At 38.7% G+C, this 27,862-nt stretch overlaps 1 protein-coding gene across 1 annotated transcript in view; it reads left to right on the top strand.

The window, feature by feature from the left end:
- The window catches only part of CACNA1C (calcium voltage-gated channel subunit alpha1 C), a 506,884-nt gene that overhangs the window by 305,836 nt on the left and 173,186 nt on the right, over positions 1-27,862 (top strand). The window contains exons 6-7 of the mRNA XM_063309210.1: positions 11,095-11,253; positions 17,250-17,446. Coding sequence (XP_063165280.1) covers positions 11,095-11,253; positions 17,250-17,446 — 356 coding nt within the window. The remainder of the gene's footprint in view (positions 1-11,094; positions 11,254-17,249; positions 17,447-27,862) is intronic.

The following is a 27,862-nucleotide window of genomic DNA, read 5'->3' as shown; positions in this document are numbered from 1 at the left end:
ACAGATCAGCTAGATATGAGCTCACTAATATTCCTAAGGAATATGCAGTGGAGGTGAAGAATAGATTTAAGGGACTAGATTTAGTAGATAGGGTCCCAGAAGAACTATGGACAGAAGTTTGCAACATTGTTCAGGAGGTGGCAACAAAATACATCCCAAAGAAAGAGAAAACCAAGAAGGCAAAATGGCTGTCTGCCGAGACACTAGAAGTAGCCCAAGGAAGAAGGAAAGCAAAAGGCAACAGTGATAGGGGGAGATATGCCCAATTAAATGCAAAATTCCAGAGGTTAGCCAGAAGAGATAAGGAATTATTTTTAAACAAGCAATGCATGGAAGTGGAAGAAGACAATAGAATAGGAAGGACAAGAGACCTCTTCCAGAAAATTAGAAACATTGGAGGTAAATTCCAGGCCAAAATGGGTATGATCAAAAACAAACATGGCAAGGACCTAAAAGAAGAAGAGATCAAGAAAATGTGGCAAGAATATACAGAAGACCTGTATAGGAAGGATAACAATATCGGGGATAGCTTTGACGGTGTGGTCAGTGAGCTAGAGCCAGACATCCTGAAGAGTGAGGTTGAGTGGGCCTTAAGAAGCATTGCTAATAACAAGGCAGCAGGAGACGACGGCATCCCAGCTGAACTGTCCAAAATCTTGCAAGATGATGCTGTCAAGGTAATGCATGCTATATGCCAGCAAATTTGGAAAACACAAGAATGGCCATCAGATTGGAAAAAATCAACTTATATCCCCATACCAAAAAAGGGAAACACTAAAGAATGTTCAAACTATCGAACAGTGGCACTCATTTCACATGCCAGTAAGGTAATGCTCAAGATCCTGCAAGGTAGACTTCAGCAGTTCATGGAGCGAGAATTGCCAGATGTACAAGCTGGGTTTAGAAAAGGCAGAGGAACTAGGGACCAAATTGCCAATATCCACTGGATAATGGAAAAAGCCAGGGAGTTTCAGAAAAACATCTATTTCTGTTTTATTGACTATTCTAAAGCCTTTGACTGTGTGGACCATAACAAATTGTGGCAAGTTCTTAGTGGTATGGGGATACCAAGTCATCTTGTCTGCCTCCTGAAGAATCTGTATAACGACCAAGTAGCAACAGTAAGAACAGACCACGGAACAACGGACTGGTTTATGATTGGGAAAGGAGTACGGCAGGGCTGTATACTCTCACCCTACCCATTCAACTTGTATGCAGAACACATCATGCGACAAGCTGGCCTTGAGGAATCCAAGGCTGGAGTTAAAATCTCTGGAAGAAACATTAACAATCTCAGATATGCAGATGATACCACTTTGATGGCTGAAAGCAAAGAGGAACTGAGGACCCTTGTGATGAAGATGAAAGAAGAAAGTGCAAAAGCTGGCTTGCAGCTAAACCTCAAAAAAACCAAGATTATGGCAACCAGCTTGATTGATAACTGGCAAATAGAGGGAGAAAATGTAGAAGCAGTGAAAGACTTTGTATTTCTAGGTGCGAATGGTCTTCCCCGTAGTAACATATGGCTGCGAGAGCTGGACCATAAGGAAGGCTGAGCGAAGGAAGATCGATGCTTTGGAACTGTGGTGTTGGAGGAAAATTCTGAGAGTGCCTTGGACTGCCAGAAGATCAAACCAGTCCATCCTCCAGGAAATAAAGCCAGACTGCTCACTTGAGGGAATGGTATTAAAGGCAAAAATGAAATACTTTGGCCACATAATGAGAAGGCAGGACACCCTGGAGAAGATGCTGATGCTAGGGAGAGTGGAAGGCAAAAGGAAGAGGGGCCGACCAAGGGCAAGGTGGATGGATGATATTCTAGAGGTGACGGATTCGTCCCTGGGGGAGCTGGGGGTGTTGTCGACCGACAGGAAGCTCTGCCGTGGGCTGGTCCATGAAGTCACGAAGAGTCGGAAGCGACTAAACGAATAAACAACAAAGAATTTTGATTCAATTATTCTGTCTTATCTGCATGCTGCAATGGACTCGAGACCTCACACTTTGGGGTGGGAGGAACAGTTTTTATGTGTCTCCTGTTATAATAATGAACTAGTCTGGTTTCAGGCTGTTTGCTTCTGTCCTGCCAGAATTAGCCCTCATAGAAAGAAAGGGTGAGTCATCTTGAGCAATTCAAGGAATGACTGGAAGAAGAAAGCAGACAACATTCATAATGGAGCCAGGAAAATTTCAGCCTGTGGAAACACTGGAAGGATCAGAATTTTCCCTTTGGTCTGTCAATGAAAATGCTTCTAAACCATTTATTTACTGGATGGGCAAAAACTCCTTTCAGCAGGCAAAGGCCCTGAGCAGAATATAAGGTGCATTGTATGGTCTAGACCAGCGTTTCTCAAACTTTGGACCCTGGAGGAACCCTTGAAATATTTTCCAGGCCTCAGGGAACCCCTGCACGTTCAGGCTCAAATACAGGCCAGAAGTTACAAAATTATTCTGTTCATTTCATGTGTAGGCCTGTATATATGCACTAACAGCGTTCTTAAACTAAAAATAAAGAATGAAACTTACCTCTTTAATGTGAAGTTGCCCAAATTTGAAATAATTTTTTAAATAAATTGTGATCTCCTGGGGAACCCCTAGTGACCTTTCATGGTACCCTAGGGTTCCACAGAATCCTAGTTTAGAAACCCTGGTCTAGACGAGGGTTTCTCAACCTTGGCAACTTTAAGATGTGTGGACTTCAACTCCCAGAATTCCCCAGCCAAACAGAGAATTACTTCAAGAGAATGGATTATTTGAAGTGGATTCTGCAGAAAATCACAGCATAGGAGTGAAGAGTACAGCCACTGAAGCTTGTTAAGCACAGAAGGATAGGACATAGAAATTCACATAATGTTTGCAAATTCGAGACTTTAGCAGAAGGATTGAGAATACAGACATGTGGAACTCAATCAAAGTGCTCCTAACTGCAAAGTGCTCCTAGTGCAAAAGGGAACAAACCCTCATTTCCAGTTGAGAAAGAAATATTTCAGCCCCAAGAGTAATTGCAAATAATTACAGCAAGTAGAAACAGATGCCTATGTTTCTACTTTTATCAATGATTACTCTAGATTTACTGTTCGCAATTTGTTCAGTGAAAAGATTCAGGTACTGGGGAAGTTCAAGGAATATGTGGCTTTGGCATGCGAAATTCTAAGCACAGATAATGGGGGTAAATTTAAGACAGGTAACATGAGAAAGTACCTGAAAGAACAAGGATTGTGCATCAGATTACAGTGCTCTATACCTCAGAAAAGAATGTCATAACAGAGAAGAAAATCACTTTTTAACAAAAAAAATGGGGAGGTGCATGCTTTAAGATGCAGGTCTGGCAAGTAAACTCACCACGCTACCAACCTAAGCCATGGATAGAGCATCATATGAATTAGAGAAGGAGGTGAATGCTGGGATACTGAAATCTGTGCCTATGTACCAAAACCATAAAGGGCCAGGCTCAGTTGCAGATGCTGGGAAGGAATGCTGCTTGAATACTCACAGTACTGCAAGAGATACCAAAATGTGGACTTTGCCATACAAATAAAACACAAAGTGTTGCTTCTTTTCATGAGAAAGAAAAAGAGAATAACACTGAAGAATCAGGCCTTGGTCCCCTTGTCCAGATGAGTGGTGAGTCAGATCCACAAGATCTGTAGGAGTGCTCTGTCATGCACCCAGAAATTGACAACAAGTCAGAGCCAGAAGCAGCAGCTGAGGCGTGACAGGCAAGGACCCAGCAAGAGGTTCCATACTGAAAGCTGTCTTAGATTGCTAAGAGTGAATGGACTGAAGAATCCTGCTCATAGAAAGAAAGATGAGGAATCTGAGGAATGAAGAAAAGCTGCATAAAAAATTACACATTTATTTCTAGGCTCACATGCTGCTCTAATTGAAACTAACTGTGAGCAGCTTACATATCCTATTTACATAAATAAGGTTAAAATGTATGGAGTCTAAGCCACAAATAACAATGTAATAGAAAACGCAGTACAGGTAGTCCTCACTTAGCGATCACAATAGGGACTGGAGAATTGGTTGTTAAGCAGTATGGTTATTAAGTGAGTCACCATGTGACCAGACCCAATTTTACAACCATTTTTACAATGGTCATTAAGAGAATCCAGCTTCTCCAACCAGCAAAAAAGGTCACAAATCACAATCATGTGACTAGGATGCTACAACTGGTCATAAAGGCAAGCTGGCTGCCAAATGCCCAAATTGGGATCACGTGACTGCAGAGGCAGTGCAAAGGTCTGTGATGGTCTTAAGCATGACTACAGGTCATAAGGCACTTTTCCTGAGGCCGTCATAACTTCGGGCCATCGTTAAACCAATGGTTGGTAAGTGAGGACTACCTGTACCAGAAATAAATAAAACTCTCTATTCATTATATTCCAGATCATAGGAGGAAGTAGATTGCAACTTTTCCACTCCCAAGAAATTGTATCTGGAACTAGATAAGGGCTAGGCTTTACCTATCCTCCCCCACCACCAAGTATTTTTGTATCAAAATTTTTTGTGTTAAAATTACAAAGCCCTTCACCAGTCTTGGTTCAGATTAGATTCCCTCTGTTCAAGGACAATTCAGGTTGTTCTGTTTACTGTGCACCAGTCATAAGAGACTGATTTTGTGTATAATCTTTATGTTCAATTCTCTTCTTTATGAGAGATCTATATGTACATAGTCCAGAGTAACTCACAATGTCTGTGTCATAGTTTTTTTGATAGCATTGTGGAAGGTGAGATGAGAAAACTTCAGGTTCAGGGAATATATTCATTCTGTTTGAGGGATCTGTTCAGATGCAGGTACCCTTTTCCAATTTTCTTTAACTTTTAACCACTCTAAATCTGGCTGCCAAGCATTTTGCAAATAGGGCTAGATTCTCCAAAGAATTATATTACAAAATAGCTGCCCCGTGTTTTTTTCCCCCCAAACAATGCTCCTGAGAACAAAACTACATTGCCACATTTTATCATTCCTAGAAACATTCTGGCCTTATATGGATAGTACTCAGTAGTTGAATTTGGAGTAATAGCTTAGCTCAGGAGAGGGCAGATGTGTTTTTCAAGATTTATTATATATTAACTCTGAAATCCATCAGCTGAAGGTAGGTGCAATATATCTATGCTTGGAATGAAAGAATGTGGTCTTGATTGTTAAGCAGAGATCTGGAATGCAGAAATTTGAACACAGAAACTCACAATCCTTCAAACATTTTTACACTTAAAAGTAGAAATGTGGGATTATATATCATCACTCAATGAATCATATTTTTTCAGTAAACCGGTATTATATTCAGATGTTAGTTCTTTAACAGACTAAGATGGATTAGGAGAATCTTTAAGCAAACAATGTGCCATTTCCTCTGATCCAACCCATACTAAACCAGCTCAGCCAGTCTGAATTAAGGATTTGGGTGTCCTCTGCTGTTTTCACTGTAATCATTTTTTCACCTTGATTTCAGTGACTCCTAAAAACAACTGATTTATGCTGGATAATCCCATATACAGTATTTTTGTCGACACAACTAAATCTCAGACTTTCTTTTACTCGCTGAAATAACTAAAGTTAGTGGAAGTTAACTGAAATACTTTCCATTAATTTCTGCCATATGCTACAAAACCATGTTTTCTTGTTTGATTTCTTTTCTCTGTTCCAGGAAGTGTCTGGTGAATTGCCCTTGCCTTTATGATATGGCATTAAGCTGCTTATTAATGATAACTCTGTGGTGATCACAAAGATAGATAACCTCATTCTGAAGACCTAGAAGTAACACAACTTTATCTTATAAATTTACTTAAACTGTTATTTGATCCTCTGAATCACAGACTGGAAACAGTCTTGATTGTAGGCTGATGTCAGGATAAGCAGGTTGTGCTGAACTGGAATGCAGCAGGGATTAGTTTGTTTTAAAGTAGATGTCTTGCTGTTTTGAAGCACTGCCTTGCGTTTTACAATGTTACAATAATACTTTTTTGTGTGGTTTGAAAATTAATGATGCAAAGGAAGCATATTCTAGGAAACTAGAAAGAAAGTTCCTTAGCTCATCATATTTTGGGGTCTGTACTTCAAGCAAACTTCTACAGTATGAAAACTAAGAGAATGGTTTAAACAGGGGAAAGATTAGAATAAAATGAATAACCTGGTTGTTGAAAAGGACTTGAGGCTAATAACTTTAGGCTACTCTGATGCATGCTGATTTTAATATTACTGATAGTCTTCTTGACATTTTTATTTGAGCAACAATGTATGTTGATCATCTTGTATCCCCAAGATGTTGGAAAAATACTTTCAAATGTTACTTTCAGTTTGCAAGCCAAGCACATTCCTTCTACATTACGGCACAAGGTTATTTATAGAACAAAATCTTTGGCATCTCTTTTTACCTTATTTCAGGTTCCTTCATATAGTATGTTCTAAAAGAAACAGATGAGCAGTTGAATATATGAACTCTACTCTGAAAGGGCAAGAGAAATTCATTTCAATTCACATGGTTCTTCAAGTCAAATGACTTTTTTCTGCTCAGTTTCATAAACTAGCCAGAGAAATTAGTTAAAGAGCACCCAACATATTAATAATTAATGGCAAAATATGTGTATTGATTATGAATATAATAACTTTGTAACTTCTAGCCTATATTTGAGCCGGGATGTGCAGGAGTTCCCTGAGGCCTGAAAAATATTTCCGGGGTTCCTCCAGAGTCAAAAAGTTGAGAAAGGCTGAATTGTGGTATTGGACTAGGAGCCATTTGTTTTTGTTTTGTTTTTTTTAAGGTTATTTTAGGTAAATACGCTGTGCAAGTGGCAAACATCTTATTTCTTCACTTTGCCATACTCTATCAAAGATAGACTTTATGTTTTACTGTTTGCTTTATCAAATACTATACTGTAGTATAGTCAGCTTATCCAAATAACTTTCAGACTTGTGAGAGTTGCTAAAAATGTCCAAAATCATGCAAAGAACTAAGATATGACTTTCAGACTGACCTTGATAGTAATTTTAGAGGACTTGATGAGTGTCTGCATTTCACATGGCAGTGCTGGGCACTGTTAAGAGCAGTAGGCATGTTTATCACTTGCAGCAAAAGAAGAGTCTTCTGGCACCTTGAAGTCTAGCAAATATCTTGTGTCATGTGTTTATGGACTAAAGTCCACTTTATCATACACGTAAGCTGTCACTCTCAACTATGTTTATTAATTTCTCTTCCATTACTTTCAAAATTTTATTGTTCTGTTGTGTTGGCTACTTTTTTTTTTTTTATTTTCCTGTGTTTGGGAATATATTTGTTGCTTTGAACTGCCTGGGATTTTATAGAGGATGGGATTGAAGTCTTTTAAACAAATTCAGTAAATGCAAGGCAGGAGTATATCCAGACAGATATAGAGAAGAATATTTTAAAGAAAGGTGGAAAGGTAATAAAAAGTAAAAAGTAGAGTTTTTGACTGTTCACTGATGCATATTCAAAATCGGTAAAGTGAATATCTGTAATATCAATAATTGATGGTAATGCTACCAAGGATGTTGTTAGTTTCTATGATTAAAAGATATCTGGTCAAGTTACCTATTCTGTCTTCTCTCTATTATTCAGTGTCTGCACTTTCTTGTTTTCTCTGATTTTTTCCACCCAAGTAAGATAGACAATACCTTCAAGAAACAGAGAGCTGCCTTGCCTGAGTATAAATACTTCACAGTGGATTGTCTGAAGTCAAGAAGCAATATTGTGAGAAGATACCTGTTTTCTCTTCCTGGGAAACAAATTATTTCATAAGTCGAATGAGCCCAAATCTTTCAGAGTTGCATTTATAGAGATCTGTAAGCTGAAATGTGTCTTTGAATGTCTGGATAGACATTGAACATCAGAACACTAATTAATGCAGATATTTGAAAGAAAAAACAATTTGTGGTGGTGGACTTTAGTAAAGCATGCACCTTAGTGCATAGTACCATCTTGCAACCATGTTCCTCTTCAAAGTTAGTTCATTATGTTATGTACGGTTCTCTAATTAATCTATCAGAAGCAGCCATAAGTCTCTTGGTACAGTTGTCCTTTGCTGTGTTGTCTGCAGTGACATCTCCAGTTGACAATTAAAGCTTTGTCTTGTACTGTGATATGTTTGTAAGCAATCAGGATTGTGGTTATATAAGCAGTGGACCATAACCATTGTCTGTCTTCTGCCTCTGCTATACACTTGAGTAGTTTAATAGAATAGTTAATTATGAAGTCAATTGTGCATCTGGAAAGGCAAAAGGTGTTTTTCCCCTCTCTGTATGGTCTCAAATGCTGTGAAAAGATTTGACTATGTTGATTAATCGTGGAATGATTGGAATGCTTGCTTTCTGCATTATGCTGATCTTTAACATGTAATTCCCCATCAAATGTTTGCTCCCCACGAACTAGCAGTACAGACAGTATATTTGCCATTATAACTAAAAGTTATTTATAACCTTAAGTTACATGAACTTGTATAATTTCTCTCAAAATTATGAAGCCACTGAAATATTTCTGGAGTTTTTAAAGACTTTACACATCGTCCATCATGTCTGTGTAAGCAATGAACTATAAATGTGAAAGTTGGATAGGAAATAAGGAAGTCAAGGAAGTGGATTGTTCCAAATGGGCCATTGAGATCTATGTGATTATATAGAAAGACTAATATTTTTGTCAGTACACCAGCAGTACATCACTCCTATTTTTAACATGCCAGTATTTAGATACCTAATGTTGGCCTGTGCCTATAATAATGCTAGTGCCATTAAAAAGGAGAGGTGATGTCAAAACAAGCTGATACTGTAAGGAATGAAGCGTGTCTCAATCTCATTTAGATTTTTATTTAACAGCAGGCCAAATTACAGCAATCAGCTTGAAATGCCATATGGCAATATTTTGAGCAATACATGCTCATTGTTATTGCTGTTCATAATACTTAGGGTATGAGGTCCATGGCCCAGTTATTAATAACTGTTTTAAAAAAAAAACAGTCAAGAAAAAAAGTGAGAAAAGTCTCATAAATGCCATGAATGTATTTAGGCAGGAGTTAGTTTTGCATACTTAACTGTTCAGGAGTAGAATGTTTAAAATCACAAGTGAAATAGTAAAAGGAAGATATACTAATGGATGTAGATAAATTGATTTGAAAGTGAGAGAGAAAAGATGAGGGATAAAACTATTGCTAAATTTCATTTCCAGCAGCAACAGGAGATCTTGGACTGAATAATATTGACTGGTGAGGCTGTGTTAGGGCACAAATTAGGGAAGGTTTGAGACAAGAGGTTCAAAACCTATCAAGAGCTTTTTGTGGGGGTTTTGGGGGGGGTACCTTCAAGTGACTCTTGACTCCTGGCTAACTGCCTGGACAAGAGCCATGCAGTTTTCTTGGCAAGGTCTTCAGAAGTAGTTTGCCCTTGCCTTCTTTCTAGAGCTGAGAGAATGACTTACGCAAGGTCACCCAGCTGGCTTCGTGCCTAGAGCAGGACTAGTACTTGCCGTGTCCCAATTTTTAGCCTGATGTCTTAATTACTACACCAACTGTCACTCTCAGAAGTTATATCAGCTCTAAATTAGGTTTGGATAAAAGTTAAGAATACCTGAATAGAAAAAGAAGACTCTTCTTATGTGCTTAAATTACTCCAAAGTTGCAGTAGCTAACTGTCACTTTAATGACCAAAGCATCTGCATACCATCAGTTCTGGGTTCACCAATTTAAAAAACCTAGAACAAAAAGACTGGTGTTTTAGATGGCTTAAGGGATTAGAGCTTCTCTTTAGACTTGTCTAGTTTCTACATGATAAAAAGTGACCCACAAATGAATCATCTTTGTGCGTAAAAGTAAAGTCTCCTATAAGTCAAATTTTGCTCCTGTTCACTTCATAGACATTAAATGGATTGTTTTTTGTTTGTGTGTTTGTTTTTGGCAATAGTGGTTTGCAGTTGTACTGAAAGTTGCCAGTGTACCATGGACAGTTTTCTGCACCCATTGCATTTTTCCATCAGTCACCACAAATCCAACTGTAACTTCACTGGAATATTAGTCAGAATGCACCACATAATAGAGGGTAATAATTCCAAGAAAGAGGCTAGGCTGGAAATTGAAATATCAGTGTTCTAAGGGGAAGATCACACACTGTTCATTACCTGTACACAAATCTCATGAATTTTGTAAAACCAATCTCTGTGCAGACTTTTGATGCTCACCGCTTTGTGAAAGCCATCTTTCTGAGCTTATGTTATATCTTGAGTTTTCTGATAAGAGATCAGTTTCATAGGGAATCACGGAATGGCAAGCTGTGGGTCAAAAGCTATCTAAGGAAGGTTGCTCTCTTAGAATGGTAATGTTCTATGATGCTCTAATATGGTAATGTTTATTACAATAGCTTTTTTATCTGTGACTCTCTAAAAGGTTGCAAACATGAGCATATTTACTGTCCCATTACAAAACCCATAAAGTTATTCCCCAAAGGGCTTTAGAGCTAATTTATAAAACCACCAAAAACTGAATCTCTGTTTGTTGTACTTCTGAAGTTTCCAAGTAACAAATGATGTGGCATCCTTACATAGGTAATTTTTAAACTAACAAAACTGAACTTACAGAAATGTATCAATCTGTTGATTCAGATTTGCTCTCTCAATTTAGATATGGGGTAAGGAGATATAGGCAGTAGACAGTGATAACCAGTCTTAATTTCTGAAACCAGCAAGCAAGAAAACCTTACATTTAATTTTATCAGGATCAGGGAGTATCACTTCACCACAGTTTCCTTGTAAATTAAGGAAATGCAATCGTGTGGCTTACAAATTAAATTCCTACCTGGTCCATCTATAAATCAGGATCCTTTGTAATACTTCTGTCCTTATTTCAGTAAAAAAAAAATCCTTTAGATGGTAAAACAAAGCACATGATAAATGTTTGACAATCAGGTTAATTTGTAAGCCAGATTCTGCTGCTGAAACCATGCATGCACCCTTTTGTAAACAGAATAGATAAACAAATGTCAAGGAAATATCAAGTCAGATTGTAAATCCACAGAGGAAGCAATGACCTCCATGTATTTTCTTCCATTAACAATTCTGGTTTGTTCTTACGGTGCTATCTTTGTCATTCCAGGCCTTCAGGTGGTGTTAAATTCCATTATCAAGGCCATGGTCCCATTGCTGCACATTGCCCTGCTGGTGCTGTTTGTCATAATTATCTATGCCATCATTGGGCTAGAGCTGTTCATGGGAAAGATGCACAAGACCTGCTACATAACAGGGATTGCCACAGGTAAATAATGTACTGAACTAGGCTGCATTTTGTAGTAGCACTTAATATATGTGGAAAACAGGTATAATGTAAAACAATTCCTTGCAAATACGATGGTCAGCTAACACTTTACTTACCGCAGTTTGACTTCTCTGAACTCAGGGAGAAATTTCCTAGAAAGAAGGGATCTTCTGTGGCAGTGCTATGGAACCTTCTCCCAAATATTTACCAGATAGTATTGTAGTCACCTTTTAAACCGAAGTTGGACTATCCTTTTCTGTTATATTTTAAAAGAGTAAACAAGGTTTTTAGTAGGGGTGTGTCGATGTTTGAAGGGAATTTGATTGAATCTCTGAATCAAATCTGATTTCTGAATTGGCAAGTAGGCTGAAATTTTTAATGAATTGGAGGCCTCTGAATGAATTTGGATTACTTCCGAACACATTTAGAAGCTTCCCCACCCACCCCCCAAATCAATTTGGAAATTGAAATTGGAAATTGAAATTGGATCGGATTGTAGGTTCAGACTGGATATCACTAGTTTTTAGCAAATACGTTTTCCTTGTTTATCTTCCTGTTTCTCTGCTGGTGTTCTTTCCTAATTTATAAAGCTTATTATTTATATTTTAAATGGAGGTTTATTTGTAAGCCACTGTTGTGAATATTGCCTTCTGACAGGCTTAGAAATTCAGAGACATTCAGACATCCCTAATGCATATCCAGAGACAAAGATGTTCTTTGTCAAGTACATGCACCATTAGAATATCCCAGCTCCACCCTCTTTTGAGGATAGAGGCAAGTTTTTATTTTTTTTATTTTTCTGTGTGTTATGAAGTCTCATGTTCTTATTTCTTCATACAAATTAGAAAGTTGAATGTGTAGTCTCTACCTTTGCATTCCATGGGCAGGAAGATATTAAGTTTACTTTTGATCTTCTGATAGTCTATATATTAGGTTGTATCATCTCCTTGTATAGAAAAAGCATTAGTTTATAGCTGACCACCATCACCTTGTGGTCTACCTGGAACAATGCATTTTCTTTTGTAATTTTGAGGGTTTTTATAATTTAACTTTTCTTTTTTAAACGAAGTTTGATTTTGTTTACCTCTGATGCAGTCTATTTCCCAAGCAGGGAAACAGCGATTGAAACATCTGGTCACATGCCTCAATGCTGCATAGCCAGGAGGTAGCATTATAGAAATTAGTTACATTATTTTTTGACCCACTGGACTTAGGAAGAAGGCACAAAGTGAGATGCCTGTTAGAAGATAGGTAGTGGCAGCAGGAAATATCAATCCATTGACTAAAAGCAGAAGTCAGGGCCAGGGAGTGAAGACCCAGAGACTCTGAGAGAGTAGGTTTGAGACCTCCAGCATTCCACCCTACAGGCTCAGCTATTCCATCGTTACCCCCTTAAGACTTTTGGTTATAAATGTTAAGGCAAGAAAAACAAGTTTCTAAATAAAATGGAATGTGTGCAAGCTTTACCGGAGCATAGATTCCTGGCTGTATAAAGGTGATCATTGCTAGACAAATGAATCCTGAGCTACAGTATAATTTAGTATAATAAAGAAATGCAAGATGTGCAGTAATGGCCAGTTTGTTTCCAGAGGGTTGTGAGGTCAGGTCCTCATTGTTTATGGAAGCTGCTCACCTTGTCATGTAAACGATCTGCCATGTGGAAAATTAAAATTCTTTTAACAGGAAGAAACTAAATGTGAGCTTGACAGTAGCATGAAAGAGGGAGAGGAATGTTTCAGACTTCCCATTTGCCACAAGTAAAAGAATGGCTGCAAGCAGACTAATTCTAGTCCACCCTCAGCCATGGAAACTGAGTGGGTGGCTTTGGGCCAGTCACAATCCCGCAGCCTGACCTTCCTCACAAGGTTGTTGTTGTGGGGAAAACCAGGAGGGGGTAGTGCTATGAATGCCATCTTGAGTTCCTGAAGGGAAGGCAGGATATAAGTCTAATGGCCAAAGAAATACAATTTTAGACTACTGAATCTTAGAAAGTGCCAATTATTTATTTCCTTCTGGATTTCCTTCTGAGGTATTGGTTTCATAGGCTGTTGCCTGCTTTCACACTTGCTTTGCCAGAAGAATACATGTCCCACTGAGTTTAAGGGTCTTAGGTATCTAATGGCCATGTGTGTTTGGTTTTGTTTGCCAGTGTAACAATAGTTGAGGCTAGTGTATTGCAGAAGGCTGAAATGCTTCCATGTACTCTCCTACAGTATAACAATGTGATGGTGGTCCAAGGCAGGGCCGCAACTAGGGTCTTTGTCACCTGGGGCAAACATGGATTCTGCGCCTATTTTGGCACCCCCCAGCACTCATTTTGGCACCCCCCAGCACTCATTTTGGTGCCCCACCAGCGCAGCGCCCGGGGCACATGCCCCGGTTGCACCCCCTAGTTGCGGCCCTGGTCCAAGATCATAAGCATAATGTGTAAATTGAAAAGTTAAAGGAGAATGACCGAGCATGACATAAGTGGCATTGAAGATGCCACTTTACAGCTTCTTCACCGTAGCCTGTTCCATATTTATTTTACTTGCGTGTTTTGTTCTCTAGTTTGCAACACAATCATTTCTTTATTCATGCCCTTTTTATGGCTGCCATAATTTCTTTTCTAAGCTTTCACTTTTTGTAGAATAAAAGGAAAGAAAAGCAGCTAAATGGAACATAATGTCATGAATCAAGGAGTAACATTAACCAAGTAATAATACAGAACATAAGCTGGTTTACATTGCTCTCCAGGAGGTTTTAGGTGCCTTTTAGAGAATCTCTGAATGAATATCTGGAGCAGTGTTTCTCAACCTTGGCAACTTTAAGAAGTCTGGACTTCCATTCCCAGAATTCTGGGAGTTCAGACACCTTAAAGTTGTCAAGGTTGAGAAACACTGATCTGGAGGCTGGGGAAGATGGAGCAGGCGTATTCCATTAGAGCAGAATAAAAGATGCTGTCTGACATGAGACAGGTACGCAGGTAGCATATAATACAGCTAAGAAGTATTTTTTTCCATGCAGAGTAACTCTTACAGTATTAAAAGACTTAATGGTCTGGAGAAAATTGCATATTTATATCTTTGTTTATTTAACACGAAAATATACCACCCTTCATCCTATTTGAAGCAGCCAATAAGGAGTCAGGGAAGCATATAAGATAAATTGGGGGAATGTTTGCCAGTCTCTTGATTAAAGCAGACAGACAGATGTCTCAGATTCATAATAACAGTTTGAAGCACATAAGCTGTTACTGTTAGAAACCCTAACATCATGTAAGCATGGGGAAATCTTGATTTTTAAGCATTTAGGAAGGAAAAGGTTTTCCTTTTTAGTGCTTTTTAAACAGTAGAATAGTAGCAAAAACAGAATCTGCTGTTTTTCTGTAATGGTATATGGGAATGACCTTGGGAGAAGGGGTGAACAGATACTGCCCAGGGAATGGTCAGATAAGAGACAGCATAGCCCACAGCTGCATAGTAGGTGGAGCAAGAAGCTCAGAAGGGACCCTCCCTAAGTTCTTGGGCTGTAAAGGTGACAGGGGTAGAACTGTACTTTCAGACTTGCAAGATTCTGTTAATGTAGCCTTACAATAAAGTAGAATTAGTTTATCTGGTCATGTTCCCTCTCTGGTCTACCTGGAAAGGCTGATACTTTCATACTCATAGGAGTCTGCTTTGGCTGCTCAGACATAGTTCAAAACAGTGGCAAAACTCTCAGCTTTTGCATGGAAAAAAGTATTTTTCATGAGATGGACTATTGCCATTGGCAGTCAAGGTCTGGAGTTCATCATAGGCCACAACAAAAGGTCTTTGACTTTGTCATTAGCTTATTGATCTGGATTCAAGTTGGCAACATTAAAAGCAACAACTGTCATATTCTACTATTACTGCAGTTACTGTTGAAAATGTTAGCAATATTTGTTTGTTTGTTTGTTGTTTATATTTATACCCTGGAGTACTCTGCAGACTCCTGATGGTTTACATCCATAAAATACAGACATACGAAACACTTTAAACCAAACAGTAAAATAATTCTAGTATTAAAATGCAGCACAAAAACACTATAACTATCAAGAAATAAAAATACAGATGATGACTATTCCTTGGTACCCCAATACCCTCCATAATCATTCTGTTATGATGAGGTCATTAATCTGGCCTTGAGGCAGAGAGGACTGCTAGCCAAAACCATTGTCTGTGGGGCCCTGCCTTCCTCACTTCATGAAATTGGGGGACCACTAAAGATTTTGCCAGGGTCCATCCACTGGTGGGTCAGATGGTTTGCTTCTATGTGGAAAAGGCAGTTCTGCCAGTCCCCAGGATCCAAGCCATGTAGAACTTTATAGGTTAAAACCAGCACTTTGAATTGCACCAGGAAACCTACTAGTAGCCAATGCAGCATCCCCAATACAGGGGTTATGCAACTTGGCAAGTCTCCTTCAGCAGTAAGGGGGCTGCTGCATTTTGGACCAATTGAAGTTTCCAAGTGGTCTTCCAAGCCCCCCCTTATTGCAGTAATCCAAGCGGGTGGTGGTAGGACCATGAATAACCCAAGGGTGTCCACAGGGTGTGGTTTTAAAAAAGGCAAGATGATGGCTGTGATGATGGGATTAAAGCTGCACCTGTTTTTTTATGTGCAAAGCACATAAAATACAGGTGGAACCTCAATCCCACCATCACAGACTGCCCTCTTAACTTTTTTGATCATACTGTGGGGACACCTTCAGTCACCATTTCCTGTTTGTTTGTTTATTTATCAAATTTAGCCACTGTCCATCTCCTCCCAAAGGGGGACTCTGGGAGGTTTACAACAAAGATATATATAAAGTGTGTAGCCTGGAAGAGATGTTTGTAATTTGGTTGACTCTGTGGTTTGGGGCATAGATGCACTTGCCTTGCTTAACTCCAACTTCTGTGTATTTTGTGATCCTTTTTCTCCACAAAGCAAAGGATTGCAACTGAGCGATATGTGTGTGTTAGAATTACAAAAATATAAAATAAATGAATTGGCTCTACTTCTTTTTAACAGCCCCTTCCCCACACACAGACTTATATATCTCTATTTCCTTCCACTCTGACCTTTCCCTATTCCCAAATGACCTAATTGTTGGAGTGAAAACCATGTTGGCTTTGTGGGATTCACATGGCTGTGTGATACAATGCAGTATTACTTTGAGCCACTCAAACTGAATCAGAGAGCTTCATGAACGTGGCTTCAAAGGGCAATATGAAAGCAGGCACTGGTAATATACTGCTGTTTCTCTGTAAAACACCAATATCAGGAGAAATTTTAAGAAGGAGAGGGAGAAGAAGGAGATGGAGATGATGGAGAAGGGGAAGGAGAAGGAGAAGGAGAGTACAGTTGAAGTGACTGATACATTTAGCTTTTAATAATAGAAGAAGGCTCCTCAGGGCTTTCCAATCATAGTGTTTTGAAGAAGTCCTTTACCTAGAGCAGATGGTGCCATAGTAAAATAAAAAAGATGAGTATCGAAATGCCCATTATAAAATATTAATTCATTCCAAGTGGCCAGAAGAGATAATTAGGAGACTTTTGGGATCATCCCCAAAGCAAGTATTTTATTAACATGTAGTCTTTTCAGCAATTGACATTTAATTCTGTCCAGAATGAACACAAGAATTTCCAGTTCCTGTTTTGTGATTTGGCAGGATTCTTACTGAGAGTACCTTTACGGCTTTGTGTGGTTTTCATCAGCATTCCCCATCAAACAAAAAAGGAAGATGAATTATTTTTCTTTAATCGTGCCAAAATTTTAAAGAGCCCTCCTACACAAAAAAAACCCTGTTTGCAAATGCAGAATTTCCTTGCATTCACATAAGGGACAGCCCTCGATTTTGAATATGTCTTCTGTTTGGAGACATGATGCAACACTGTCAGTGACTTAGATTGCTCGTCTCCATTTGCAAGCCAATAACTCTTCCCTTGCCACTTCATTGCACTATTTTAATTGTTTGATTTTTCTCTTTCTCTTGTTCTCTCCATTGTTTAAGATACACTTGCAGAAGAGGAACCTGCTCCCTGTGCTCCTATATCTCAACATGGACGGCAGTGTCAGAATGGCACTGACTGTAGGCCCATATGGGAGGGACCCAAACATGGCATTACCAACTTTGACAACTTTGCCTTTGCCATGTTAACTGTGTTTCAGTGCATCACCATGGAGGGCTGGACAGATGTGCTGTACTGGGTATGTACGTGAAATTAAGTCTATGGCAAGAAGGATGCACCCTTCTTCTGCCATGCTCAGGACATGGGGCTGACATTGCCATGCTGTTGTGCTGCTCACTGGACTGTGTCACACAAATCACTTCCTAAACTGTTAAGTCAAGTTAACACAGTGCATTAAAGAGGTAGAACTATATAGCCTTTTGTTATTACATACTTTCCTTTTGATATTAATTTTCTACTAACATATTATTTGTTTGTTTTATGCATTTTTGCTGCATTCTTCTGGGAGTTGAAGCCCACACATCGTCAAGTTGCCAAGATTGAAAAACACTGTTCTGCCATATCCCTGATGAGTCTCCAGGGATAGAGAATTTTTCCTTTAGAGTTTACACAAAGGTTTTGCCCCAATATCCTTGTAACATTGCAAAAGATCCCAGGCTGTACAGCTCAGATTGTCCTTTCACTAAAAGGGATGCTGCTTAAGTAGCTGCCTTGGTTGCATGTACATTTTTGCTCACCCTGTTGCTGAGTAGATAACAGTCTTAAAAAGTAAGGGAGTAAGCTTGAAGATCCAATACAGCAGGTTTAGGCGTGCTGACCTGTAAAATTTCCACCATCCTCCAACATCTTTGAAATTGCATTCTTGAGTTTCACTGGAAAAGCTTGAAGCTGAAGCCCACAGTTGCCCTGGAAACTCCTGTCAGGAAATCAAATTGGGGAAGAAAACAGGCAATGGATATAATTTACTTTCCTGATGGCCTTGACGTGTACTGTGAGCTTCTCTCATCCCTCTGCAACCTGTTGAAACCCACTGAGCAAGATGTAGCGAGGAATGCAGCGATATTGTCACAAAGTTCCCCCGAAAAAAGTTACACACAGAAACATCACCCCACAATTTTTGCCAGCTGTGTTTATGTTTTCTCACCCTTAAGAGTACACAGGCTTGAATTAGCACAGTCTTCACACGCAAGGGAACTGTCTGCTTTGCAGAGCTCACCTCTCTGCATGCTTCCTCTCCATTTTCTTGAAAAGAAAGAGCTGGTTCTTTGTTTGAGATTGGCTTGTTTAAATAGAAAAAAGAAAAGATAAATCACAGCAAATTTTGGCAGGATTGTAAAATATATCAAATAATTCAAGTAAAGAAGAAAAATTGCATGCAGTCAACTCTGATTAATTCCAACCATCTCTCTGTTAAAAAGAGATGAAGGTCTTGGTGCCCATCTTTTGTGCTAGTGACAAGTCATGAGGCTAAGACAATTGATGTTGATACTGGGAGGCAATAAAAAAAAATCCAACTCTTGCTCATTTGCAAATACCATTGCATTTTATTGTGTTTAGATTTCCAAGTGCCATATTGAGACTACAATTCTTTGAGAACAGCCAAAATTATTCAACAAGAGGTTTTCTTGTTGAATAATTTTCAACAAGATATAATAAGCAGAAATGCTTATTATCTTTTATCTTCTTCAAAGGGAACTAAATGTAATGGATTACTTATTGGTGAATATTGGAAAAAAAGTATTCTTGAAGTTAATTGGAAAGGAATGGGCTTCTTACAGCCTTACCTGTTAATATTCTACCTGTATCATAAGGGAAATATTTCAGAAAACATTATTTATGCTTCCCCTGCACACCAGAATCATAAACCCTGGTTTGATGCTCCTGCATGAAATAAAAAGAAATTGGTTTTCCCCAAATGAGAAGGAAGATTGCAGTGAACTTCATGAGGAGCATGGTATTTCATGCTCATTCCAGGCTTGTTTACTTAATCTATACCATGGTTTCATAACACAGTTGTAACAAAATAAGATATTTCTGTGACTTGGTTTAACAATGACAACAACTACAACAGGAAATTCCTATCCAGTGTCCTGTGTGGGAAGGATGTCTTCAATATTTTTCTCTTTCTCTTTACTATATGCTTTATTATTTTACTCCTTTCCAGTTCTTTTCCTAACTGATCCTTTCACTCTTACTTGAAATTAATTTTGGTGCCAATGTCAAAGACTGAGTGTTGATAACAATAGTGGATATTTATTTCAAAAGACAGCAAACGATGGTGTATGGTGAGGTCATAATTCAGTGAAGGTGCTAAGACATTATATGGAGGTGTCTGCAGGGAGTGGTCAAAGAAGACACACATAAAAAGGGTGGAGTTTCAATCACACCTTTGTGGCTTCCATCTTAACTTTTTTTTACCATGCCCTAGGGAATCCTCCTGAGATCATAGCTTGTTGCATGCATATTTAATTTTCAGTATCTTCCACTAAGAGGATCATTTGGCAAGTGATGGGAAGGATTCCTAGTTCCAGATCTTGGGAAGCTCTTTTAAGCACTGGATTACATAGAGACAAATAGTCCTACCCGGTTCAGGGAATATTTGTGTATGCATTTTGGGAGGGTACCTATTTTGTTCTGTTATGTCTCCAGACTGTTATAGTAATTCGGTTTGATATCCCTTAAAATCTCAGGGTAAAGGAAGAAAAGTTTCTCTTCTCCTGTGAGATGGAGATATTAATAGATGTTAAAAGGAAGGATTTAGTAAGACAATTACATGAGAAGAATGGCTGATAAAAAAAACAAAATAAATTATGATTCTCACATTGTAAAATGTGTGGGACTGCTGGTTGAAGGAATGCAAGTAACTTGCTCCCAGATCATTTAGAGCTGTACAGATTATTACTAGTATCTTCTGCTGGGAAATGTACCAGTAATTAGTATAGCTCATATAAACTGCACTGATGACATACATATTATGCTCCTATGAAACAAATAGGAAAGACATTTATGCTAAATTTTCTGCACTATCTTCAAAGGCATCCCCCATGTAAATTACTGTACATAATCCATCATAGATGTTATAGTGTATGGACAATCCACATTTTCCAGAAGGGGTCTTAGTTTTTAAGCAGGGAGAAAACCTTGCTGAAGTCCATGTCCATTTTTATTTGCTTTGGTAGACATCACTAATTTCAGAAATGAAATTGGTACAACCTCATTCAAGTCTGCTGCACATCATCTTATACCAGGCAATTTCTCAGAGCATCTCCATGTATATGAATAAAGCTTTAGTTTGTAAACTTTTTATCCACTCCACGTTTCCAGGTACTAGTAAAAATATCTCATACCCTTAAGATGAATGGGTGAAAACAAAGAGGCAGAGCATAGTTCTCCTATATCTTGATGATGCTCCCCAAGTATGCACATAACTTTATAATCCTACTATTTTCATCTTAATTTCGATTATACAGGAAGAAACTTGACAAATATATTTTAGTGATATGTGTATTTCATTCAAATACATCTGTGGAAAAAATTCAGAGCTTATGAATAAGAAGAGGAATTGCTAGTATCTGTGGTCCAATATTGGAAATGTATGATGGAATTCATGATGGGAATTTTGCACATCCACATCTGTTTTAATTTTCTTCTCTTGCCCCACAATGTATGGGGCAATCTATATGAGGCAGGATAGTCTATAGATTGATGAACTTTTACTAAGAAAAATGAGAAAAAAAACTTGGAAGTTTCTGAAACTTAAAGACATTCTCTTGCAGGGAAAAAATGACAAACTGCAACTATATTATTGCCAAGGAACCAACATGTACATGTCAGTACGGTCACTAGGAGTCAAGCCAAGTTAACCCAAGCTGTAGCCAACAATAGATATACTATCCATCATATATACCCCCCAAAGTATTCTTGAAATAAGATTTACTGTTCAGAATCTCCTTTTTTATCAGCAAGAGTGCAAGACGGTAAGATGGAATATTACACTATTCCATTACTGATTAGGACAGCAACATCCTTTGGAAACTTTACATTCTACTGTTCAGAATTGATATTAGGCTATATTTTGAGCCTCTTTGTATAAAGAAGTGCATTTATTTCCTCTACAGTAAGAGGAGCCTGGAACCTTCCCCCTAACTTCTGTCTTGATTAGTATGTTCTGTTTTGAAGTGGATGCACTAAAGTGCTTGAGAAATTAATAGATGGCCCAGCAGCTTTTATGTTATAGCTTGAAGTGTCAAAATATCATTACTAAATAGGATGGAAAATTGAAAGCTTATATTACTGCTTCTTCTTATTGTTATTGTCAAATGCTCTAATTGATTGTGTAAATCATTGCTGAATATGCATATTTGTGCTATTGTATATATATGCATAGTGGTATCTTAGCTCCTTCAGTTTTGGGAAACAGAAAACTGGGACTGGAGGGGTGAAGTAGTGTTATAGAACAGCCAGCAAATCTCTTTCTCGATTATCAACCTTGTAGAAGGCAAATATTTTTGGATTTTTAATCAATCTTATTTGGAGATTCAGGATCCTAAACAATATTTTCAAGCATGTAGCTGTACTTTATATTTTTTGGAATGGATTCTAAAAGCCTTTGGAAAATGAAAAGGATTTTAAGTAACTACGATTGGAAAGCAGCATAGACATAAACATAGTAATTTGTAGAACAGGTAAGGAAGGAATAATCAAATATTCTGTGTAAATAACCTTTGAGCTTTATGGATAGCACTCTTCTGAAAAGATGATGCAGAGAAGGAACTAACCTTTCGCATTAAAAAATTATTATTCTTCCAATCAAGGTGACCTACTAAGCAAATATACTATAATCAAAGTCATTTTGAAGATTATTCTGAGACTCCAGGCAGGTCACATGAATTAACGTTAGATCAGGAAGTTAACACAGCTTACAAGAAAACTGAGAATACAGTTCAGTTGAAACAACAATAAGTATCTTAGAATATCACATTTTATAGTATAACAAAGCTATATGTAAGGAATTACATATTTCTGCCATCTGAGCATAGTATCAAAATCTAGACCAACATGAGGGCAACAGCATTCAAACATACTGTACTGCAGTCATGCATTTATACATCACTCTGCTGAATGAGCTAAAGTTATCTTGCAGACTAGCAAAGTAATTTTGTTTGGCCGATTCCTAGTTTCCCTTTTTGGTTAGCTTATCTTCACCATGCACCTTTGTGAATGGATTAGACCTGAGCAAAGCATAAACATAAACCAGCAGTAAGCCAGAAAACCACAAACCAACCAGGCATCTCTTTCATACATTTCTTTCAAGAGAAAAAATGCCATTTGAAATCTCTTTAGTTTTATTACACTGAATCATTGCCATCATTCTGAAACTTGGTCAACTCATGGTTAGCCTCTAAACTCTAGATCATTTACAGACAAGTTTAAAAACTTCATCACAATTCAGGTAACTGGGAACAGCACTTCTTGATACCCCAGAATGATTCACACTACACAGGGATAAAGATGTGCCTTAATTAATAAAATCTTGTTTTATTAATCCAGACACCTTTGGAGACCTGAACTCCTGATCCTAGTTTTAATCCTGAGCAGCATCTTTGGTATGGGAAACAATAGGGCAAGAAGAGAGTTCACTCATATGAAAAGTAAGATACAAGTGGATATTTCTAATGGATAGAAGCAAGAGAAAGCCTGAGAAGCAGAGAATACAAAATCTTCTTCAACATGTTCACAGTCCTTTTGTTCAGAGGAATCTAACTGGATTCAAGGAAACAGCATTCCTTCCTCTTCCCGAGTTCTTGTCCTTTCCATCATGGACCATGACATCAGTCTTCAAATATGGGTCAGGGCTGTGACTGTACAGAGGCTATGTGGTCTCATGATAGCCATCACAAAGGTGGTGCCCTATGAAAAGGATATTATTCACCTGCTCCAGAACTGGTTCTGATTTTGAGTCATACATGGAATCACAGGTACAGTGCTTATACCGTGTGTGTGTGTGTGTGTGCGTGTGTTTGATATTCCCTTGCTCTTGGGCTGAATTTTATAATTTAGAACAGGGTTGCAGTTTCTGGCCTACACTGCCATCTCACACCATCACTAGTAATGAGGCATCCTGGAATGGGATATTTCTTCATTTATGGGTAATAGACTCTGGCTACAGGACAAATCATATAATGATGTAAAGTGTCATCTTTTCTGTAGACTAAATATACCCCGATCATTTAACTGTTTCTCATACGACTTGATTTCCAGACTCTTCACAATCTTGGGATCCCTCCTCTGAATTTGTTCCTATTTGTCACTGTTTTTCTGAACTGTGGCCCAGAACTGGAAACAGTATCCTAAATGGGGTTTGACCTGGCAGAGGGGAATTGGAGTACTTGGCATTCCAAAAGTAGGGAGGGGAAAGCCTAACCTTTTACTCTTCTCTTGCTTCTCCTGGCTTGGACTACTGCCTAGGGACCCCATCCAGTTGCTACTGAGCTTTCAGGGGCTTGCTTCACAGGCACCTCTCTGGGTTACCCCTGCTCTTTGTCTCCTACCTTGGGTTAGGGCCTGGCACTGCCAAGTCCTTCTGGCATCTCCTTTCTGGCTGCCAAGGCCTTTCTTTCCTTCCCACCTCCGCTATGGAGGAATTCTTCTGCCACCTTGCGCATTGCACGCAGAGCACACTTACGTTGTCTGCTGCAGATTCCTTTCTCCAGCAGTATCTTTGGACTTCTTGCTTTTTTCTATCTTTTCTTCTTCCAGCCATACTCATCCTGCTTTTTTAATTCCATTCTCACCAAATCTTTAGCTTTTCTTCTTCTGTCTTCTGACACTCTGAAATCCAGCCCCATTCCCCCAATGAATAAGCTCCCTACTGAGGCAACTGTAGTCCTCTTTTTTAAAGAGAATAGCTTCCTTTTCTCCTGGATGATGCCCTTCTTCAGTTATCAGGGAAATGAGAGGAAGTGGCATTTTTTTGCAGTCCACAACCCTTGTCTATGTCCTACTGTTGAATGTACCCTTGTGTCCATGAGCAAGAAACTGAGAAGAGACACTAGCAATGGCTTGTATTGCTTGAGCCCCTCAGGGCCCAAACTCCCTTCTCTTCTTGGTGGTGACTTCACTCTCCACTGTCTTGTCCAATCATTATCTTTCCGAGTAAGGCACTATCCCACCCCTAACACCAATTGGTTCATTATGGATAAAAGCAAGCACAGATGACAAATCCTGAGAACTGGGCATTTGGAAAAATGTTGGATAGAACAGGTAGTATGTTTTCTTCTCCAAGCTGTCTCCCTAGAATCTAGATTCAACCAGTCTAACTTTTTTCCCTCCTAGTAGTGATTGGAAGATCCACAGCCAACTTAATTATGTCAGTTGGCTGTGGATGATGGAACATACAGGCATCTCTTTTGGAGCTTTCTGAGCCAGCTCTTCTCTGGGTCTACCCAGAGTTCTGCCATGGGAGTTCTTCCCACTGTGAACTAGCACCTCACATGATCCTCTCCTAAGAAGCCATTGCCACTTCCAGTCTTAGCCTAACTTGCAACAGGCTCTCACTTTCTGCTGACAGATCTGTTTGTTGGGTTGTTGCCACTGAAGTCTTTTCAATAGGACAAACAGTCCCCATTCTGGTTTGCCACTGGGCCTCTTTGGCTACCCCAGCCATTGTACAACTAACCACCAGGAACCCTCTTTGGTGGGCTCTCTCAGTGATCATCTTCTGGTTCTTTCCATCAGATCTGATGATGGGCCTCCAGGGAGCCCTGCTGCTGGACCACCATAGGTTTTAATGCTTCACTGTTGTTGGGCTACTTCCTGGCCTTGCTACCCCCTTTTCCTCTGTTGTTTCAGTTGCTGCAGCTGCAGGTAAAATCACCTGGGCTGCTGTTTTCCTTGCTCTTTGGCTGCTCATCTTTCAGCTCTTCAGCTCAGTGGGAAAACTCCCATGCTCTCTGGCTTCCAAAACAAAAGAACAATGTCTTGCCCCCACAGCTCCAAATGAAGGGAAAAACCTTGCTTCATGCTTCCTACCAAGCTGCAAGCTGGGATTGCTCCTTTAATCTTGACAGCACTGCCAGAGTCAGTAGTGGGGTCATTTGAAAAGAAAGGAAAAGGAAACATTGCAGGGCATTCCTTTCTCCATGACAAACAGGAACGTCCTTCCACAGAGAAATAAGGGATAAAGAAATGGCCTTTATTTTATGATGGAATACTGGGCATTTTTGTTAATATTTGCAACAATAAAAAACAACATTTTACATTTAAATAGTTATTATTTAAAGGATATATGACTCATCATGTTTAATGAGGAACAACAGATAATGATAGACATTGGATTAGTCATATACACACACAGAGAGGGATACAAATATAGACACACACACACACACACACAGAGGTATGTATGTATGTATGTAAGTATAAAATCTCACAGAAGAAAAGAGCTTAAACTACAAAGGGTAGATCTGTTGTCCAATATATCTAAGATTTCTATTTATTTTTATTGCTTTTTAAAATAATGACAGAAAAAGAAAACAAAAAGAGACAATATACAAAAATACATACATTATCAACTGGGACATTCTTAAGGGACATAGTTAAAAAGGAACCCACATAACATAGTTAAAGGGGAACCCACAAAACTATGCCTTTTAAACTCAGAGGATAGAAGAACCTGGCCTTGTCTTATGTACAAATGTCCCTGGTCCTCACCTCCAAGAAATATTAAATGTGGTTCTTAAGCCCCCCAAGGTTGCCTATGCTTTTTGTAGGTACTAACAATCTTTCATTGAGGTTCTTCTGGAGAAAGGGGGTTGCAGAACTGGAAGGAGAGTTTCTATTTTCCATGGTTTCCTTATTAATATGCTTCGTATTAAGGAAAGCTCTTTCTCTAAACAAAATACTCAGTAGCAAAAATTTGTTCCCTTGGAACAGAAAATTGCAACAGGAAATTGCCCAGAAAAAATGAAAATTGGTCTTGAATTTATTGCTAGAAAATGTATAAAATATCCTGCCAGTAGGATGGACTGGAAACCTTTATGTATATCCTGTTGATACTTTGAGACATTTTCAGGTTTGGGAAGAAGGAGACAGTCTCTTGGGAAAAAAAAAATCAGCCAACTTGTATTTTAGTGTATAACCAACCTCAAACTTTCAAATTCTCCAACTTCCTTCAAACATCAGTGCTATGTCTTCTTTTGTTTTTACAAAATTGTCTATGGGTGTGTGTTTTGGTGGTGGGGAAGGAGAGAATCATTAGTAATCTTATAGAAAAGGCATGGCTTTGAGATGTTGACGTTGGAAATTCACTCTTGTTGGAGATGAAAATGTTGATGCAAGTACCTGTTCCTGTCTGCTTGGCAAATTGCTGAATATTGTGTTCTAAGATGACAGTAAATCTGTGTTTTTCATAGATATTTTCAGGCCTGATGGCTACATAGCTGGATACCTCTGGGGTAATGCTTTATTTCTGCCCATCAAGAATCATTGTTAATCCATGGATCAGTTGAATGTTCTTTGGGTAATTCTCTGCAATTTTACCAGGGTTTCCCCCCTCTTGCCTTGTTGCACTTTGGAAAGTAGTTGTAGTGGCTGAAAATATAGCTCCTCTCCAATTCTACAGCAGCTATTGCTGGCAGATGGCATGGTGCCAGACTATCTTGTTGACAAGCTGACTTTTTGCTTTTAATTTGTTGTCCTTACAGAAGAGTGTCAGACCATCTCTACCTGGGTTAATCTATCTAGATAAATTGCCCTTGCATAAGATGATATCCTGTTCATTGATTATTATTATTGTAAGTACTGTACATATACAGCATCCCAGTGCCAGTATTTTTTTTACAAACATGCCATTTCTTTCCCTATGAATTCAAGCAGTGGGTATCATTGGTTTGAAATATATTATGCAAAGTAGCATCTTCCCCTTTAATGGATAGCACTTAATTGTACTGAGTTGCTCATTGTTCTTGTAATGACTGTTATCCTGCTAATGACTGTTATCCTGCAAAGGTTAAACTACCACATAATGAAGGAACCAAGGAATGGCCTAAACAATTAAAGCAAGTCTTGCAAAAAATAGGAGTTTAATCTCTGATGCTGTTATCTACTTTATAAGCAAAATCTGGTTCATTTTTTTCTTACCTTGAACTGTAAATCATTTCTGTCTTCAGCATTTATAACTGCAAAGCAGGTTCTTTTTAGGTTTGTTTTCACTGTCACTCTAATTCTAAGCATGTTTATTTCTTAATTTGGGCCTTTGAGTCAGTGTTAACTCCTGGCAACTGCCTGGACTAGTCCCAGCAGTTTTCTTGGCAGGTTTTTGGGAAGTGGTTTGCCATTGCCTTCTTCCTAGGGCTGAGAGAGAGTGACTGGCCCAAGGTCACCCAGCTGGCTTTGTGCCTAAGGCAGGATTAGAACTCAGTCTCCCGGTTTCTAGCCTAGTGCCTTAACCACTACACTAAACTGGCTCTCAAGCATATTTATTTGGAAAGTTATACTTCAAAAATTCTCTCTTTATCTATTTCTAGAAATGTCCCAATATGTTCACTATGGCTTGCACATTTGTAAATATGTTTAGGTCTGGAATTGTAAGGATATTGATATTAATTGGGGCTACAATGTGCTATACCACTAAGGACTTAAGATGGAGCACAGT

This window comes from Candoia aspera, chromosome 7 (genome assembly GCF_035149785.1).
Source record: "Candoia aspera isolate rCanAsp1 chromosome 7, rCanAsp1.hap2, whole genome shotgun sequence".
Lineage (NCBI taxonomy): Eukaryota > Metazoa > Chordata > Lepidosauria > Squamata > Boidae > Candoia > Candoia aspera.
This window is presented reverse-complemented; position numbering and strand designations above follow the sequence as displayed.